The sequence below is a fragment of the Clupea harengus genome, chromosome 17, assembly GCF_900700415.2.
Source record: "Clupea harengus chromosome 17, Ch_v2.0.2, whole genome shotgun sequence".
Lineage (NCBI taxonomy): Eukaryota > Metazoa > Chordata > Actinopteri > Clupeiformes > Clupeidae > Clupea > Clupea harengus.
This window is the reverse complement of record NC_045168.1, coordinates 3,203,951-3,225,387: the sequence shown is the minus strand read 5'-3', so window position 1 is coordinate 3,225,387 and position 21,437 is coordinate 3,203,951. Positions and strand designations below refer to the sequence as shown.

Sequence of the window (21,437 nt, the reverse complement as noted above, 5' to 3'; positions counted from 1 at the left end):
CATGGAGTTTCAAAGTAGCCTTAAAAAGACAATAATTTCTCCACACCTGCCCAGACAGACAGGAATATATGCTACATACATACATATATACATACATATAAACATATATATATATATATATATATACTTATTTATTGATATATACACACATGCATACACATATATACATACAAACATAGTCTGTAGCCTACACACACACACACTCAACACATGAGCGTAGGCCTAGAGTCCAGTATTTAACATCCCTTTGTCTGGATAGGGCTTTAGACACCAGATATAATTTTTTGTGGTGACTTGTTGGTGTTTCATGTAGGCATATTACAACAATTGTAAAATGTAACAGTCGTGTTTCATAATCAACAATGACTGCACTTAATCAATATTGGGAATGCTATCACCTCCCATCGGAACCTCCTCTCGTTCTCTCCCACAATGCAACAGGCAACAAAGGAAGAGAGGAAGGGGACAACAGAAAAGTAACAAAAAGAGGATAGGGCGAAGCGACTGTTATCAAAAATAATACGTTTGATGAATACATTATTTTTTTTAAAAACATGTTTGCTAGTTTTCGTAGCAGGCGTTGCCATCAGAGGTAACACGTGTAGTAAGAATTACGTTAACAACACACACAAACGCTCGAAGGCGCATGTTTTAATGTGCTAACTTATGTTAGCGTGCTTGCTAGCTAACCCGTTGAACTAATGGATAGCTATGCCGAGTTAGCCTGCTAAAGTGATATCTGGGATTAGCACGGGCTAGCTATTTGACGTCAACTATTTCTGATGAATGGCAAAGTTTAAAAAGTCAACAAGTAATACAGAACTGAAGTATAACTCCGGAGCATGATGCACACGGAAACGCAACGACAAAAAAGACTGATTCTAAGGAAAATATGGTGAGTTGACACGAAAGTTACTTGTTAGCATGTTAACGTTAATTGAGCTAGCTAGGTAGCAATCTAGGTCGTCATGTTCGCTTGCCAGCTAGCTCTGACGTTTACCACCTCGCTAGCTAGGTATCAGCATTCTTTATTTACTTTGGCTAGCTAACCACCTACCTAGCCAATTAGCTACGTAGGCCTGTCCTTAAACATTTCCCCCCTAATGTCGAGTGGTAAAAAAAAAAACGAATCATACCACGATTTAACATTATGTTGTAAAAGTTAACGTTATCCCTTGTCATACTATTACATTAATGAAAGTGGTATCACTGTGGGTAGCTCCGGTCTTTTTATGTTGTATATCCTTATTGCTGGCCTATACACTGGTTGTGGAAGGATGGCTTGGAAAACTCGTAGTGAATAGGGTCTCAAACTGTTTGAAGCGGCGGATAAGTTTCTTTAACGGAGCAGTCTGTTGCAAAAAGTGTCATATTGACGGAGATTCATGTGAAACCACAGAGCAGGCCAAATTACTTGGTCTTGTTTTTTGTTAATGTTAGTAAATCTGCAATCCTAATGTTTAACCTATGGCTGGACAGTTGTACGTGTAGATTTGCTAAATGTCAGCTGTACGGAAAGGCTTTTTGGGGCTATCATATAATCTTTTGATTCACTTAATGCCTTTTTTTTGTTTGTCATATTGCCATTCCTCACAATGGTCTGACATAGATAACCAGCTTCACGACTACCTAAATGGCTAGTATTGAATCTGCTACACATCAATCTACTCTTATCTGTCTACATAGTAGCTTCTAAAGTTGAAGTTTTAAACTCCTCTCTTTTTGTCATACATGGACTCGGTTTGCTATGCTATGCATGCAAGGCAGAAACTCAGTATTGCATCATGAAAACACCATACAAAATTAGTTCATAGTATATGAAATGGATGTGGAAGATAACACTTTTAGGCTAGTAAGTTATTTCTATTGGTGTGATGGAACACAGGTGGTGTAATTCTCATTCATATCAACACTTAGTCCTACCTTCCCAAATTGCAAAGTCTAACAATGACTGGCTGACACAAACATTTCTGATATATTTTTTATTTATTTTTTCAGGTGAGGGCAACTATGGTATTTGTATCATTGGTTGCAATCAGCCACATGGAAGGACACTGTTTTTAGAGTCTGTCAAGCAAATAGGTGAGACCTCTTCCATGTTTTCACCGCAGAGAAACTTCCAGAATGAAGAAGATCAGCCTCAAGACGATCCGGAAGTCCCTCAACATGACCAAGGGCAAGGAGGAGGGGGATTTTGTAATGCTTCAGCAGCCAGTGCTGTCCGCTGACTTCCCGAAAGAAGACTCCTTCTTTGCAGGCTGTTACACTACAGACATAACCTCCTGCGATCTCAGCAGCGAGGAGGATAAGGGATGGAGAACCCGCTCCAAGGGTGAGGGTTTAATGGGCACCCTGAGGAGGAGGCTGTCGGCGAAGCAGAAAGCGAAAGGCAAAGGCAGCCCCCCGTGTGTGGGCTCAGGAGACGACGACGACACCTTCTCCTCCGCGTCCGTTCCCGTAAGCTTCACCGAAGTCAAAGCGCAGCGCCCGTTGAGGACGTCGTCCTTGCACAGTCACCACTACAGCCCTTCCCCCTGGCCGCTGCGGCCAAACAACTCGGAGGTGAAGGTCAAAGCCATGGTCCACTCGCCCAGCCCCAGCCCATCTCTCAACGGCATGAGGAAGGAGTTTCGTGACATTGACATGGAAGGACTGTTCGCCGACCACGGAAGAACGCTGAAAAATCTGGCTCCTCAGAATGGAGCCTTGCACTTGAGCATCGACGAAAATGTGCCTGTTGACATAGGGCTGACGCCTCAGGACTACATCCAGTACACCATGCCTTTAGATGAGGGAATGTACCCCGAAGGGTCTCACTCTTGCTGCATGGACAGTTCCACACCCATGGAAGTAGTTGAGCAAGAGGAAGGCTGCAGTGCTGTTCTTGTGGAACCTGGACATGAAGATCAGGATCTGGACTTGCCGCCAGAGCTGTTCCTGGAGCAGTCGCTGAACAGGCTGCTTGAAGGCTCCGCAGGGGTGCTGTTTCAAGCCTCCAGCATCCACATCCCCTCACTCCCCCCTTCATTCTCCCCTCTCATCAGCAGCGTGTTCCCAAGGACCTTTTCGGGGTTCAGCGGTGCAGACTCAGACGTGGCCGCAAGAGTCAGGCATCACCTGAACTTCGATCCCAATTCTGCACCTGGTGTCAGCAGGGTCTACGATTCGGTCCAGACCAGTGGGCCTATGGTGGTAACGAGCCTTACAGCGGAGCTGAAGAAGCTCGCCAAACAGGGTTGGTACTGGGGTCCGATAACGAGGTGGGAGGCTGAAGAGAAGCTCACCAACCTGCCTGACGGTTCGTTCCTAGTCCGCGACAGTTCCGACGACAGATACTTGCTCAGTTTGAGTTTCCGTTCACAAGGCAAGACCCTGCACACTAGGATCGAGCATTCAAATGGCAGGTTTAGTTTTTATGAGCATCCAGACCTAGAGGGCCACACATCTATAGTCGACCTTATCGAACACTCTATAAAGGACTCTGAGAATGGTGCGTTTTGTTACTCCAGATCTCGTGTGCCAGGGTCAGCTACCTACCCCGTTAGACTGACTAATCCTGTCTCCCGATTCATGCAGGTACGTTCAATGCAGTACCTCTGCCGGTTCGTCATCAGACAGTACACTCGCATAGACCTGATCCAGAAACTGCCTTTACCAAACAAGATGAAAGATTACTTGCAGGAAAAGCACTACTGAGATGCTATGCGTGGGACACAGTAGCTAGCAAATTGCACTTTTCAGGTTCAGAATTGAAATGGAACAAGGTTTACAGACATCTGTAGGATTTAAATGATTGTTTTAAAATGATTTTTGTCTTTTTAGAAACATACTTTTTGGCATCTGATCTTTTAATTGAACCATGATTAATTTGTTGTGGCTCTGATTCAGTGTTATGATTTTGATTTAACTTTTGAGAGTTTGCTCCTCATGTAGAATCTGGCACATAGCATGGTAAGCCTAGCACACCTTGTTCAAGGAAGTCCATTGTCACAGTTACATAATAACTATTATGTACTCATGTTATAACATTGTTTTTTTGCCATAGTATAATTGAATGCTGTTGGCATTCTTGTTTAATTTTGTATTTTGTTTGTTGCTATCTATCGCATTTTCTACAGATCCTCTGAGATATATCAGATATATAATTTTTTTGAGTACCAATTTCTATTGATGTCAGCCAGCAAATTGGCCCATTTTGATATGAACAGGATACTGCAAACAGTTACTTACACATGTGTTTATTTTGTATTTAGATGAAGGTACTGTTCCGAGGATTTTGGTAACCAATGCTGCTGGATATGTCATAGGTCTTATGTAATAATCATTGCTTTGTATGGGAATCATAAAAAACGGATGTCACTGAACTCGCTGAGGAAAACCTAGTAGTTATATGCTAGTTAATGCCATGTCACACTAGAGCCAAATCTTAAAACCTTGAGAGAAAAGTCAGCCTGTGCTGTCGCCACGCCTATTAAACCTGCTGTGGAAATGGTGTTTGATGGAAAAGTAGGTAGGGCCTAACGTAGCCGTGACAACAACCTTGAGATGAACACACAAACACAAATGGGGAATTACGTCTTACACTACACAAAAAAAGGGAATGGTGTGATGATGTGTGTAGACTCTTCCAGACCTAGGAAAGTTATGTCTTTTGGTGTCCTGAGTGTTGCTTTGTATCTTATGGTATAAGGGGAGTGATTTGCTTAAGTCACTTGTACTGAAATGGGATGAAACATTTGTGTTATCGTTAAGAGGAACAGTAAGCATTGGGAGAAGCGGAATGTTAAGAATTGGATTAGAAAGATCTGACATATCTTTGATGATTTTCAAACAGAGTTCCATGCCTTATGATAATCATGTTTGAAAAGATGAAAAATGTCTTGTTGTAGTTGTAATTCTAGATGTCAGTTGAAAGTCGCCATAACAGTTATTGTATTTTGGAAGTTGTCAAGGGACAGGTTAGGCAGGATGGGACATTAATGTTATTTTTTTTGTCTCCAGTGTCCTCTGTGTGTTTTGTACTCTGTTGTTTTCTCTCCTTCTAACTTTCATCATCTGTCAGTTTCAGTTATTGACTGTTAACAATCCAAGCACTTCTTAGCATATCAGTCTTCTCTCCATTACTCAACCCAATAGAGATCCCTCAATTTTTTTTTATACACTAAAAGGGAAGATCCTCTTATCTTTGAAATGAAGGCTTACAACAACCAGAGGGAATCAGCCTTTTCATGTCTTTCCAGTGAACTTTCTGTCCAGTTGGACCCAGTAGAATGTACTTGCTGTGTGGGGAATTAGGCTAAGATGGCACCTGGACGGCCAACGCAGCAGCTGCTTTGGTCAGTTTTGTCATGTTCCCCGTTTCTGAAGAGTTTCGAAACTGTCTTTATATGAAGGAACTGCTCTAAATGGAGACAGTGTTGACGGACATGTTTGCGGGACAATGTTGGGAATAGTTTTTAAGGTTGTTCTTGGTAAAAGTTGCTTTGATGGGATTGTGTATATGCAGTGTATTCTCACTACACAAAGTAGGAGGAAGTTGTGTAATCATGCAGGAGTTGTTGTTTGGCAGAGCTATATAGTATTGGAAGTAAGGTGCTCCACAGAAGGCATTTTGTATGTGGATAAATCTTACCATTCCTGACTGAGTACGTCATGGGTCATTACTGGTGACTTCTTATTTGGGACTCATGACTTTAACTGTGCAGCTGTTTGTTTGAGGGCCCAACATGTGATTCCTTGGGTCTTGAAGTGTGATAAGTCCAAAGTGATCGCAGCAGCGCACAGAATGGGATCAAATCAATCGTGATGGCATCTGTATAGGTACGTGTTATATGGATTGCATAGGCTGACTGTTAAAGATGTCTATCTGCATTGATTAGGCGTAGCTTGTGGTTTATGCTGATGGTGTTCAGGTTCAGGTCCATTCAGCAGGCTGAGGCGCCAGTAGGTAGGATTGACCTGAATTTAGCTAATGTAGAAATGCTGGGGCTGGTGAATAGTTGCCTTATTGAGACCATGCGTTTTCTCTTCTTATTATTTCTCTTCTTAAGACGTTTGTTTTCCATGATCAAAAAAAAAGAATCTGCTCAAGGCAATGCACAGACGTTGGAGCGTTCGAAAAGAATATGAAGAAACATGTTGACGTTGATCTGAGCAAAACTAAATGTGAAATGAAGTGTTGAGTGCTGAACTGTAATGTTCCTTTAATTGTTGGTTTGTTTGTTTTTTTTAATTTTTTTTATTGTGTTCTGTTTAAAAAAAATTCTAATTGGCTCAATACTAAAACATGTTGAGTATTTTTGCTGCGCCCCCACCCATACACACAAGTTCCCACAAATTCACCCTCAGTCAGGCTTTTAATGAGTCGTTTTAATTGTCTAGGTAGTCGCTTGTTCAGATAGCTGAAAAATATTGAAATTAGAGCCGTCAAGCACTTAACAAGCGCTGCCTTAAATATGCTTTTTTTCCCTCATGCATATTGTTTTGTTTGTTTTGACTTTGTGCTGCGAATGAAGGTAAATGTTTACACAAAATGTTTTTAATGTCAGATTTTGTTGTTAATTCTCTTCTCCTCATAAACATTGGTACATGGTATTACCTGTATGTCTTTTAATGTGTTCTACACGCTTCGAGCTGCTTTATCGTATTGATTGCCTTTCTGTACACTAGAGAAACCAGAATGTTGCCATGTAGATACATTAACTAAAATTGATCAACTTGGGAGACTAAAATATGTAAAAGTTATACTTTTTTTGCTCACTGATTTAGTTACCGGTGTGTAGTGAAAAGAAATCCAGTTCTGTCCAGTTTACATAGTACATTTCCAAAGTAACTGTTTTGGTTTGTATTTTCATTTGTTATTTGAATGAATCAATATTTTGATTTATTGCACATTTTTGGATACAGTTCAAGTTTTTGTATCTGCTGATATAAATTATAAATAAAAAAAAAAAGTATATATAAAACTCATGTTTCATATTTCATTTGATAGGTAGCGATAGAGGCCCTCTTTGTTTTCAGATGTGTTCATTTTTTTTTCAGAATAATACTTTATTACTCACTAGACAGTGTTCTAGACATTGCAACTGGAAGTTTGTGAATATTTTAGACACATATTTTTCAGACATCAGTTATCTTGCAGGTGAAAAATGTTCAGTGCTTTGAGGGTACGGCTGTCAGATTTGAGTTCTAGATTTGTCTGCACGTGGCCTGCATACGAATGAGGTTGTAAGTCGTGTTAGCGCCAGCCTCTGACAGGAGGGCTTAGGCTTCAGAGGTGAGGATACACAAATGTTTATTCTTCCACTGGACTGCCTCTGATTTATTCATGATGCTGGATGGTGGTCCCGTGTCTTGCAGAGAAGCCTCCTCCTTGTTTCACCCCCTTCTTTTCGTTTGGGTTACAGCTGAACCCCTTTCTCAGTGGAGTGGAACTTGAGATAGTTTTGTTATCCCTGCTATTAGAATCACTTTATTGACAATTCTGTGTAGCATAACCACTGAACCACATGAGCTCGGTGAGGCTTTTTTTCTCTCTTTTTCCCCCCCCAATACCTTCTCACTGCAACCTGTATGACCTGGGATGTAGTTTCACCCAGACGTATTACATTCTCTGCACATACAACAGCAACACAAGGTTTGGCATGCTTAATGAATATAATGCTTTCCACACACAAACACACACAGAGAGAGAGAGGAACACCTTCAGAAAACAGAAACATCCACCTTCTATTCCTTGTCCTATGTCAATTTCTGCAGTGGAAATTGAAACTTGGTTGAGTCATTTAGAAGCACTTTCTCAAGAGCACCATCTATCAGATGTCTGATTTCTAAGATTTATGATCAAACCCTACCATCTGGTGCACTGCATGAAGTTACATTTGTCACCGACAAACTGAGAAAGAAGACTACCGAATTAGCCAGTATGCATGTACATTTATGCAGCCTTAAGCTGACATGAGAGGAATATGTTGTCTCTGCAGCTTTATGATAAAGCCTGATATACCTGCTTGTAACAGATGTCTTTTGTGCGCAATCCAGTAGACTCCATCATGCTGTCAGTTGCTGATCTCATGCCAGCCATACAAATTGGCATGATTACAGGTTGCTTGATATCATTTGGTTTTCTATCACTGAACTCCTAAATACCTGGATACCTTTGAAATCTCCCATCGCACTATATTTGTCAACAACACTGTCAGCATAATTTCAGTCACAAATTGAATACAACTTTGTATCTAGAGGTCCCATCGGTTGCAGGCATGGCATGTTTCGAAAAGAACAGGGGCATTCCACATTGAAACAGTGCAACTGAATAGGAGATGGTGAAAAGACTTACCCCAGAAGTGTCCCATTTCTCTATTCACATGAGCAATGTCTGATGGCCTGGTTTCCCACTCTTTCATTGAACATCCTCTGTAGGGCTTCATTTGGGCACAAAGTGAAATTATATCATATATATATATGCATTACTTTCTGTAAAACAAATCCAAACTTTTGCATCTGTTGACCTCTTTGACCTTAACCATATTGTTGCAACAAGACCTCTCACAAAAGCAAATCCTCTTTGTCATCACCTACACCATTATCTATAGTTCACTTTTAGGTTGTCCAGACATGCAGAGGACCATTCTTCTTACATTCTTGTCAGCTCCAAGTTTCCAGACAGTAATGTAAGTTATGTAGATCGGCTGGCCATACCTGGGTACATGTCTGGCCTTTTAAAGCACATTCAGAAGTTCACATTCACAAGTAGTGACTCATTTAGATGGTTTATAACAGGAAAACAAACAAACAGGGCTACCACTTGCCACAGGATAAGCTGATTGTTTCCTCTCCAAAGACTGCTGGCACCAAACCAGTCACTGGTATACATTACAGTAAGCCTGAGCTCCACAACCTAAACACAATAAACACAGGGATTAAAATATAAATGTACCCCAGCTCTGAACCCAACTCAACCCACTGCAATTTTGAAAAATACTAAGAAGCGGGCAATGGGTTGAGAGAGGGGGTGGGGAGGGGCTTAGAGTTTACTAGACTGAGAGTGTCATGATGAAGAGATGCCAAATGGTTGACTCTACGTCAGTCTTGCATTGGCCTTGCAGGGTTCAGGATGATTTTAAACGGATGTAGATGGATAGATTTTCAACCCATAAAATTCAGATATTTATACTAAATGTGAATTTTGTGTAAATTAACACCATGATTGATGTGTTTCATCACAGTTCAGTCATATACATTAGTTTACAGCTCAAAAAACATACAGGACTTAGGCATCGTGCTACCTGGTGCTGGGTAGCAAATGTGTATAGAGTGTGCAAGTGACAGTCTTCATTTTGTATGCTGTGGATTCGCATTTCGGAAAGTTCTGGTCTGTTAAAAGAGCGGGGTCAAAAGGTCTGGCGGAAAAAAGTGGGTGCTCTCTATAAAGGCGGCGCGGCATAATGTGGGAGCCTCCTCTGTAACTTCTTTTACAAACAGTAATTGTAATATTTTTTGCTTTAATCCCTGTAAACAGAAGAATTTCAATAGACCTGTTTTGACAACAGAAATTTAGTTAAATTAGGTTTAACGACAAAGGGGTGGAATTCTCAAAACAAAAGGACAGGAATATATTTCCTTAAAATTAATAACATCAATTTCTTCTTTGTCTTCTTCAGCACTGATAGAGTTAAACGTCGTAAATAGATAGACATAAACAACATATCCGCCACTGCATCTATCTGATCGAAGAGTGCTGTTTACAAAGAACTAGTGTTGTCATTTGATTCATGCATGGGGATAGATATGCTGAAGATCCCATTTTAAAGCATTAAGGCATGTCTGTTGTCTCCTGGCGTATGGGCTTCATCTCGTCCTCGACTGAGCTCTGATGGATGGGCATGTACGACACGTGTGCATATAGTCAGCCATCAGCTTCAGAAAAATGCATTCTTTGGTGTAAAAGATCCTAGTTGTTGTCCCTATCCAAGTTATCTCTGTCAAACAGTAATGATTTAAAACTGCTTTTAAGCATGAACAATTTTGTTGTTAACTGTTAAGATAGTAACATATTTGCTCATGGTATTTCTATAACATTTAAAAGGAAGGCGACCAAATAAAACTACAGATTGTTTATTAAATGATTTTCAATATATTATTCAAATGTTTGCATTTGTTTTATCCCCTGAGTCAACCAGTTCATCTTCACGTTGGTGATATAAAGCAAAAGCAGTCCACACAGCCTTGCTTCAGAGACTAAAATAACCTGGTCCACTTGACAAAGTCACAGCCTTAAATATCAATACAACATAAAATACGAACTAAATTTGTGAGCTTTTTGTGGAGAGTTTTATATGATCCTGTAAGTCTGTGAAAGACCTTGGGGATGTGTAAAAAATGGCTATAACTACATGTCACGTAGTCTACTGACATCTCATGCCTTGAGGCTGGCAGGTAACGATGAGAGGCTCTCCACAGCGCCCTGGTAAAGCAGCGATGCCGTCTGTTTCAGTCCCTCAGTGATGGACGCATTTTTCATGCAGGGGCAAAAGAACAAGTGGCGGCCATCACCAGCAGGAAGCCTTTTGAACGGCACTGGCTTTCAAACTTCAAGGAGCAACCCGCAATCCAGATGGCATCGTTCTAAGCGTGAAATTAAATACGGCCTCCCTCTATTTGTTTATTTGTTTATTTGCGTGTCACTCAGCGTACCTTTGAGCGTGATGTTTAACTTGTTCAGCTAGATGGGCTGTCTTTCACGGAATGAATTCTGAACAACATACTCAGTTTCTACAATGATGTTCTTTGTGAAGATTAATCCACATTTGGCCCACAAATTGCCTACAGTTTCATCTCAAATTCCTTTGACCCCACATGATGTGCAACAGCTCTCCTAGGCCATCAACTCTTGAACTCTTGTTTTCTCCCCTCACGGTCTCAAGTATAAATATGGTTCAACTTTGTTGAGTAAAACATGATGAACAATTCAAACGTGTGTGCCTGAAATACATGGCTGGGCCTCGGCCAAGCTGCAATCACTTTGTGCACTGATTGTGGTGCCCCCACACTCCTCACACTTTGAACCACTCTTGTCCCAGAGGGGTGTGCCGATGATACCATCCAGCATACAGGATGTCGCATGGCAATTAACCAACAAAGCTTCCATACCCGACGAACGTGCATGACTCCTGCGGGCTCGCTCTCATCGAGATCCGTGCCCCTGCGCATTTCTCCCTGGCAACCGAGATGTAATACCTTCCTGAGATGCCGTCTCTCTCTCTCTCTCTCTCTCTATTTCCTTGGGCACTTATATGATCTGGGGATCTCTCAATCCTCACATGCCTTGCAACAGCGTGGCCCAGATTAATGATGCTTCTGGAGATGGCAGCCGTGGCAATGTGCTCCAGCGCTAACATGCTGTGTTCCCTGTCTGTTCCCCCACTTAAAAGACGCATGCTAATTTTAGCCGCGGCTTCGTGTTTAATTTCGTAGCTTTCCGCCAGAGCTTTATTCGTGGTAAATGATGAGACTAATTACTTCATTGCCATTACTTATTGTGACAGGAGAACCACATTTGAGCAGGATAAATCCCATTATCATTTTTATTTGTGTAAAAACGTAGCTTGTTTTTTTTTTTTAAATCACTGCTACAGGGTGTGTGATTGTGTATGCACGCATCACTGAAAGATATGGTAATTTAGATGCCTCACTTCACCCTGAAATGTGAATCATAAAGAGTCGGGAAAAGCCTCTGTACATATGAAAGTGTGTGCGAGATGGAAACATCAGACATGTCAACCTGTCAGTCTGTCTCATTATTGTTCTTAGATGACGCAGGTATCTCACATAACACTGCTGGTTCAGATTAGCTCCAAACAAAACTTTTGGTCACACTTATTTGGATGGTTCCCTATAGACTATCTACTAATGCTCAGATTATAAACAAACTATCTGTTGAAACTCTGTAAGCTACAATGTATGGTTAAGATTAGGGTTAGGGGTTGGGTTTGGTTGAGGTGATGTTCAGTGAACAATTAGAAAGACTGAACTTAAATTTCAACAAACCATCTGCAAAATCTCTGAAGGCGGACTATCCAAATACAGTGTTCCCAAACTTCTCTTTGTTTTTGCTCTGCCCAGATCAGTAAACTTTTGACCAAACTCTCCCCAAAGTCGCCCTGTGTACGGAATGTCACACATCAAGTCCAAAATTCTGGGTATAGATGACCTTACTTGTAACTGATTATTCACTGGAAACCATGCTCTTTTATATTGTATGTTTATTTTTTTCAAAACTCACTCAGACATTTAATCCCACAGAGGAATCCATGTCATCAATTGAAGGGGTATTCCTTGATATCTCCAACTGAGTGTTGGTTCATCTCCCTGATGCTTTTCCAGTCAATGTGTTTTAGACTTAGCTTGAGGTTCTCTCATCATGGCGGCAACTAACAGATGAAGACCAGCCGACTCATTTAACTTGTATGTGTCCGTGGAAGCATATGCTAGTTCTACCGTCTTTTTTTTTTCTTTCATTGCTATTGCCTTGTGGAAATGATAATTGTAGATCAAAAGAAGAGTGACTTTTCCCATCATAACTAATTTCACTCATATCTCTAAGTTAAAACGAGCATCCTTCATCGTTCACCACGCTTCCTCTCTCCCGGTCTGAGGGTGGAGGCCCCATTCTCTGGCAGCTGAGAGCCATGCGATAAAATGGTTGCCTCACTGCTACAACTTAATGAGACACCCTGGAGTCCACTAGTGCAGGGTGGGTTATTCGCCTTAAGTGAGGTCCCAGGTTCCTCGCAGGGTTCCTTCACTGGAACAATTAATTATGAAGCCTGCTTTACGTCGGGGGGTTAGGCCTAAGATCTAGGAAATGAACACTCTCTGTCTATCTGCCTGTCAATCAGTCCCCATTCCCCACACTCATTCTCACTCTATTTCTACCTCTTCCTCTCTTTCACGGAGACGCACACACACACACACACACACACACACACACACACACACACACACACACACACACACACACACACACACACACACACACACACACACACATACACAGAGAGAGAGAGAGAGAGAGAGAGAGAGAGAGAGAGCTGAAGCCCAATCCATGTAAATCTGTTGATTTGTGAGAAAGAGGAGGTCAAATACTATGTAATTTTCAACAGTTCCTAAGTGCCTGGCCTTGAGCCTTTAGTGTACTGAAAGGACCAAATATAACACAAATGCATGAAATATATTGTAGCTGCATTAAAGGAGTTTGATTCGTATAATCTCATCTAATACAGCTTTTTCATATCAATTGGGCTCTTAGTGCAATTACGGTTCGTCTGCTTTTTGCATCCCCATCCTCTGTCCTGTGCTCATAACGCCTGGCCATCTCTGATATAACTCTGGGATTTTTGTTGAGCTCCATCCAAACTGCATGTCACTCTGAAGAGTGTGACTCATAGACCTCCCAAAAGACATCTCTGGCAAACAAGTGTTCCCTTTTGTAACCACCTACTGTCCTATGCAACAAAGCGAAAATTGACAGTGAGAGGGTGTTTAGCATTTAGCACGTCTATTGAGATGTGAAGGTAACAAGGAGGCTAAATGCACTCCTGTTTAAAGCAAAGTGTCTGTTTAAAGCAGGTGTTTGTTTAAAGCAAGAAAAGTATGAGATACTTGTTTTTACACAGTCTTTCTACTCCAAATGTAAAACATGTTCTTTTTGAAGGACCCCACACCTGCACAATAAAAGATCATAAACATTTAACTACAGCTTTATATAAGCTAGCTAAAAACTATTGGTTAGATGTTTTTATGGGGCACAGAAGACCTACTTCTTTAGAGCACAGATATCTGCTATCTGCTATCTGCTAAATCACACTAATTTAATTTAGGGTTCTTTCAGTACAAGTTTAATAGTAGCACGTTAATTGCGAGCATTTACATGGTACTGGTTTGCAGTAGGAGAGTCCTCTGATGGATAAGATCAGAAGCCTGATTCCATCTCCCGACCTTGATGTAAATTTGAGCGAGCACACATGGTAGGGGTTGAAAGTGGAGCTAGGGGCGAAGCCATCAGCGAGCGTCAAGAATGAAATGAAAGCTCCAGCAAACGATTGTGAGTAATGCTCGGAGCCGCACAGCTTGGTAAACACTGAGAAGCCACAGCAAGCAAGCGCATGCTCTCTCCCTCTCTCTCCAAGTAATATGGAGTGGTGGTTTTTAAGATTCTCTCCTACAGATAAAAGGTTCAGCTAGGATATCAGCATGTGTTCAAAATTTACTGTCACATATTACAGCACGCTTAAGTGTCTCCAAACACCAAGAGCTGAATTTTTTAGTGAAGTTAGGCGGGATAATTAGCAAGAGTAAACCATAGTGAAATGGCCTTTGATTAGCTATTTCTCTTGTTTTATCTTTCCTCATAACCCTTAATAGCTCACACAGCCAGAACTCCTTTGTTGAGAGTTTGCGCCAATACTAAAGAAGCTGGAGCTCTCTGGTGCAGTCTTTGCCTTCGATACCCTCTGCAGTTTGTGAGTGTATTTCCCAGGAGGCTGTTGGCACCGGCCCGGTTCTGGCCTAGATATGGCCCAGATCAGCTATCAGTGCCTCTTTGAGTGTCTCTAAGGCCTGCCTGGATCTTTACTACAAAATCCTGGTCTCATTAGGCTTTGTGTAGACCCTCACAGTGTTTAATGTCTCTCCCGGGCGAACAGAAGCCGCCCTGGTTGTCCTAGATCTGTCGATTTTCGTCTCTTTTTAAAGTAAATGGATGATGCAAGCAACAGCTGGTTCTTTTTAAACACACCTCAGACCCGCCTGGCGAGTTGTGTAATATATGCATGTAAATGACTTTTAGCATTTATTATTTAGTTTTTTCTGGATTTTATGGTGTCTATTGTCCTGTACTGTAGTTCAGCACAATTGTCTTGCTTTGGTAAATAATGCAATACTGTCTAGATGAGTAAAGTGTAGCTATGAGCTATGCAATAGTAATGAACTTAGGGAACAGACTCGAACAGAACTGAAATAATTCTGTTTGAGGATGACTGTTAACTATCTACAGCTGTCGTATAACGCTTCTGCAGGGAGGCGCCTAGATAAAAGAATGCATTATGTGGGATATTTTTTATGCTGATGTGAATATGGAATGGCCTGGGTCTCAGCGCAAGATACAGTACAGGAATAGATAAGGAAACTTGTACCAGATAAGGACAGGTTTACAGTAAAGCACTCTTAGAATAGATATAAGTAACAACGATACAGCAGACAAGAAGTCTCTCAAGAGACAGGTGTCAGGTCAAAGGTGGCCTCAGTAAAAATAACCCCTGCTGCTTGTCGATACAAGTCCTTTTACAGGGACAACGCCCCACTATGAGGAGGCTTAAATAGTACCAAGGTACCAGTACATGCGCTGAGATCGAGCTGACCATGGACGTCTCCTTATTGTGACATTAACGATTACAATAAATACTATCAGATTTTCTCACAATCAGTCTCAGAAAATATATTGATCACGGGAAGAAATGGAATGATCAGCCACGACATATTTGGCACCCCAGATGGGACTGATCAGAAAAAGATCCGAAGGGGGAACCACTTGACCCAAGGCACCTAAAATTAAAAAAATAACGGTAAGCAAAAATTATTCTTGTTAACCAGACGGGGGAAATTGAGTCAATTGGAAAACCCTAGCCTGGACAAAATTCTTCAGACAAAAACCCTATATTGAGACTGAGTGTGTAAAATCTGGAAGTAATTAGGAAAAATGTTCGTTTTATGTTGCACGAGAATAGCATGTGAATTGCATGAGAAAATAATGGATTAAATTCTTAAAGGTGCTCGAGCAACGCCTAAGAAAAAGGTAACCAGGGGTTGCCGTGGAAAAAGGCAGGGCCTTAAGTAACAGGAAAACCAGGAGTTTTTCCGTGTGTCCAGAAAAAGTTAGGCCTAACTGATTGGACACATCATGTGAATTGCATGTGTTACATGTGAAAATAATCTGATAAGATTATTTAGGCAATCAGGGATTGCCGTGGTAATTTACTAAAGAAAGTGGTAAATGGTGAGTAGAAAATTGTGTGTAAAGAAAAAGGTCTTCCTTGTCAATTGGAAAATCTAGAAAAACAACTTGTTGAGTTGTGATAAACGTTTGGTATGTCAGTAAGTACTGATATTGGTCATGGTATGAAGAAAAGTGAAGTTGAATGATTGGTTGATGTATGTGCTAACGGAGTTTTGTTTCCCAGGAAATATCAGCTCTGTAAAGTAGTGAGATTTGTGATCTGTAAAAACACTTAAATTGAAAAGAAGGTAAATACATTCAACATTTACTTTAAATAGAAAAACACACAAAGTTGCGTGAGGAAGAGAGATTGAATGGTGAGATGAGTTTTTAAAGGACACTGCTGGACATAAAGTAAAACTCCTAATAAGTGCAGTGATCAATGAGAGGTTCATGTGGAATCTATAGTCGTGTGCTTCTGGTCTGGAGTGAATGATAAACAAATGAATGATACATCTCCTACTCATGCAACAGACATACAAACACGACATATGGTTTTTCAGGTTTGAATTATCTATAAGGTATACGAAAAACTGTCATTGGATATCCCTTTAAAGGTAATTTCATGACTAACAAAGAAAACACGAGGAAGACGGTGTTGTGTTACGTATATTATAGAAATTGTAAGAAATTTAAGCATTACTGTCTTAAGGTTAAAGTGGAAATTAGAGGTTAAAAAAAGTCAGGGGAAATAGTTTGTGGCAAATACGTGTGATATAGGAGTGGATCAGGAGATCGGATTATCAGTTGTTGTTAGAGTTGTATGAGAAAACGTCATACATTGCAAGTTCTTATAAGTAGTTTAAATAGGTAAAATAAGTTGTGTGGTCTCAGAACTGCTCAGACAGGGAGATACAGAGCAGAGATTGAGAGAGAGGGGGTAAAGCATAGCCCAGCGTCTCTGAAGAGTGGTAAAGGAGGGGCTCAAATCAATCATCCTGACAGCACGCGCGCCCGCTTCCAGGACAGGCAGACAGGGAAAGAGAATAGTAAGGGCTATTCTTACTCATAGTACGTCAGTATATTTTTGCGCACACGCCTGTATTAAGAAAAAGGAAAGGAATCATTTTTGTTTAAATACATAGTGTCGTGGTAAGAAATTGGATTTAAAGATGGCTTTGGTAGACACAGAACAAATTACACCATTGGAGGAGATAAGTAAATTGTACTCATCAGAGGCGAGTATTATTGAAAAAATGTGTACAAAGTGGAGTGATCCCATGGCCAAAAAACCGGCTCTTGGGATCTCAAGTTGATTCTGCAAATGGAAGGAAAAACATATGATCATAAGCATAGAAAGATAAATGAAATAGAGGAAGAATCAGGTATTCTGCAAAAGAATGACCAGCTTGGAAGTGTAACGATACGAGCCATGCTATTGCTCAGCTTACAGAACAGGGGAGGTTTTGTCTCACTGCACAGAGGCAGTTGAAATATTATGATTTGACTTTCTGTCCAGATGTAACTGTTAAAACTTGTGACTCTGTGGGTAATCCAGCAGACAGAGTGCCTCTTGATTACGAGGGAAGCCCGCATAGGTGTGTGGCTGACTCTGTGATTTTCTCCAAACTCAGACCGGATTTGGAGGGGGAACCATTGTGTGACGCAGAGGTAGTTTATTTCGTGGATGGGTCAAGTCATCATTATGATAATAAAACACAGGCTGGATTTAGCGTGGTGCAAATGGTAAGGCCAGGGGAGTATGTTACAGTAATGTGTATTCCTTGTAAGCAGCCGTGTTCAGCACAGCTGGCTGAACTCAAGGCGTTAACTGAGGCTTGTAGTTTAGCTGCAGGGAAAAGAGCAACCGTGCACACGGACAGTGCTTACAGCCATAATGTGTGTCATGTATACGGTGCGCAATGGAAGCAAAGAGGATTTAAGAAATCCGATGGATCTCCGATACAACATCAAGAACGAATACAATTGCTTTTAACAGCCATGATGCGCCCTGAGCGGTTGGCCATATGTAAGTGCAAAGCACACAAAAAGGGTGGTGACTACATCACGCTGGGTAATGAAAAGGCTGACGAGAATGCAAAGGACGATTGGGGTGGTCTGTCATATATCAAGGGAAATAGCGCCATTGACAAAGATTATGAGGAGTTTTGGGATGAGATAGATGAAAGAATTTATCACCTGAATGACTTTGTAACACAAACAATAAAACAGGATTGTTTAGAGGCAGGAATGGATCACTTGATAAAGGACATTTTTGAAAGAAGAGACTTCTATTTTAATTGAAATTAAGAAAAGACTTTTAATTGATTTTTTAAAGAAAGAAAAGTGAATTAAATAATCATCTAATGCCAGAAATAAGAGAGCAGGCTTCACTAACCAAAAAGCCAGGACAAGCAGGAATAGGACATAAGATGTTTGAGATAATAAAGGCAATTAAGAAGTTTGAGGAGAATGCAGCATGAGGTGTGGAGATGTCTGAGTGTCAGAAACAGTCCAGAAAAGGGGACACGTGGTGGAAGGCAAGACAAGAAAACAGTTTGACTTAAAATAAAGGGATAAATATAGATGGGGATCTGGAAATAGGACTTCTGAGTGACTCTGATAATGAGGAAGAGGACAAACGTCCACAGCCAGATTTGTAAACACAAGTGCTCCTATTAACAGTGAAAAAGACAGCACGAAGTCCATTAGGGAAAGTGCTGAGAGCACAGTTAGAAAAATTGAAGAATGGAATAAGGACAGAAAAGGCAGTGACTCAGAAGAGGGGGAAGAATTAGAAATAGCATAAGGAAAGAAAGAAAGGTCAGCACACACTATCAACTTTGGGGACATTCAGTTGTGGCTGGGCTGATCTAGACTACCCATTTTTGCAAGAAAGTGCTCCAAACTTAATAACTCGTCTGGAAAGTGAGATGGAAAGAAAACGTCTTGCTTGAATCTATGCCAAGGTCTGAATTCAAACCTAACTGGACTATGTGAAAGGGAGAAAGAAAAGGTCAAGCCCCGACACCGGGCCTGGGACTGGGTCTCATGTCTGTACCAGTGTCTGTTCAAATGGAACACAGGAATCCCCTCCCTGACAGTTTTATGGCACCTCACCCCCAGCCTATGGGAAATTGAACTGGACACAGCCACCTCGACAGTGGCATCTGCCCTCGAAGGATTTCAGAGGAAAAGGCAAAGGCAGAGGGGGTGAAGGGAGGTGTCAGATTACTGGGCCTCCGATATGACCACACACTCAACAAGGACTCTCAAGGAGGTGCACTTAGAGGCAGGATGTGGTAGGACAGACAAATGCTCAGCCACGAATGGGTGAAACCAGGGGTCTAGTGTCCCTGTAAGGGAGTGTGCAGTATCAGTGAAGTGAAGTGAGTGGGAAGAAAGCAAGGATGCCAATATTGATTTAAAATCATACTCTTATTATTATGTTAGGGCACTACGTGTTGTGCCGTATGGGAATTTAAATTCAGTGTACCCCGGATGGACTCTCTTTGACTAGTCAGACACCACGCCTCACCATGGTTCTCCAAGCACTTCCCACACCACAAATGTAATCAAACCAAGCTGATAGAGAACTAAACTGCAGGTAACACTATGGTCCTTCAGACTCGTGTTACACCATAAAATACACAGATTTGGGGTAGATAATCCATACTGATAGTGAGTATAACCATATGATGTCACATATAGATAGGATTAATGAGGATTTAAAAGAGTAGATGATGCTCAACACCAACACTGAAAATAGATTTAACCTGATATGCATTTATAGGTTGAAAGATAGACATGGTAAACAGGAGAGAGATACAGAGAAAATAGAGAGATGGAGGAAAAAAGACGAGTAGAGTATGAAAAGTTTCTCTTATCAACATTCTTAGTTACACAGTTGGGTGGAGAGTGACAGAGAGAAGAGGATCCTCTGCGCAGGCGTCAGTAAAACTCAGAACAGGCCAGTCTTGGTATGGAGTTAAATGTCTTATACTTAAAGGTTTGCGTGAGGAATTATGTTAACACCTTGACAGTATATATGTAAATATGTGGTTTTAAGTGTCTCTTGCAGACTCGGCTGTAATATCTATGCTAAGTGATTTTGGTTAAGGAACAGAAGTGCCTTTAAAGGAACATAAACTACGGATTATTGTACTTTCATAGGGGGGTGGGCATGAGGAAGGAATGCCATGCCCTGTGAGGTTTTAGTTTACTAGTGATTTATCTTGGAATAAGTAGGATTGATGCAGTATACAGGATGTAAACACCAATGTAAGCCCGTTCATTATTAATATGTGGCTAAAGGGGGGTAGCCTTTAGATATTTGATAAACCATGTGGGCCATGGTTGTCTTCCACACAGGATTCAGCAATGACTTTGCAGCCAAACTTTGTACTAATAGAGATACTGTGAATATGTAATGAAACTAGTTTATTGAATAAGACCAATGGATTTAAAACAAAAGGGGGATGAACGGCGGGCATGATAAAATATGAATGTGCTCTGATGGCCACAGAGTAACTTCATACATGTTATTAGCCCTGTTGATTTGTGCGCACTTTAATTTCAAGTGCGCAAGGGGGGTATATGAGGAAAATTTAATATAGGGTTATGGTCACCCTATTTATGGGAGGTTTGGGATAAAATTCTGCATAATGCTATGTTTGTAGCATCTATAATCAGAGAAAAGGAGTAGGGATACAACTTTTGGGGAATATTTTACGATGGAAGGTGTAATTGTATAGGTAGTCATGTACTACATAGATATGAAAAGGTATTGGAAAATGGATGGGTTCATATGATGGACTAAGGAATGTCTAAGGACGGGACCAATACTAAGAGAGGGTAAGTATATTTTTAATATGTGAATTTTTGTTTTGTTTTTAGCATTACAGCAATGATTTGAGTATAACAATAAGGAATGTATGGGAAGCATGGAGTAAAGTACTGCTAACTTTGGTCATCATATTTAGAGTATGTCAAGAGGGCGTGTGGAAATTATGTGTATCTGTTGTTTCTAATTTTTTGAGATTATAAATACACAGGTGGATGCATATGGACTGGTCCAGTCAGGAGACTGGAAATAGATGGAGGTTTTAAACAAAAAGAGTTTCCAGCCAATGGTGGTGAGAAGTCAAGGGCTTAGTATGTAATATTGTATTAACTTTTTGTAAAATTTCAGGAACACAGGACTACCACAATTTAGGTTATTGGGGTTAGAATGGGGAACATTCTTTTGTAGCAGCTCGACCTGGGCGAGATAATAATAATAATAATAATTCAGTTCATTTGTAACGGGCTATTCATTCGGAAGAATCTCAGAGTGCCAACATATTAGAAACTAACTATAATAATACAATAAAAAATTAGTTAACATAAGCATAATAGGAAACGTTTTAACATTTTAACATAAGACTTAACACAAGGCCAGAAA

General features: G+C 40.8%; 1 protein-coding gene across 2 annotated transcripts; it reads left to right on the top strand.

The window, feature by feature from the left end:
* The first annotated feature begins 400 nt into the window (after positions 1-400).
* LOC105890278 (suppressor of cytokine signaling 6) lies at positions 401-6,965 on the top strand. 2 transcript variants are annotated; one of them, XM_012816291.3, is made up of 2 exons: positions 401-895; positions 2,112-6,965. In XM_012816291.3, the coding sequence occupies exon 2, from the start codon at positions 2,125-2,127 to the stop codon at positions 3,694-3,696; it is 1,572 nt and encodes a 523-aa protein (XP_012671745.1). In that variant the 5' UTR covers positions 401-895; positions 2,112-2,124; the 3' UTR covers positions 3,697-6,965. The 2 variants fall into 2 exon arrangements, with proteins under 2 accessions (XP_012671745.1, XP_031439838.1); XM_031583978.1 differs by having other exon boundaries at positions 403-895; positions 1,999-6,965.
* Positions 6,966-21,437: the final 14,472 nt, after the last annotated feature.

Excerpts from the sequence above, each read along its gene's own strand:
- LOC105890278 (XM_012816291.3), top strand. The coding sequence starts at position 2,125 with ATGAAGAAGATCAGCCTCAAGACGATCCGGAAGTCCCTCAACATGACC.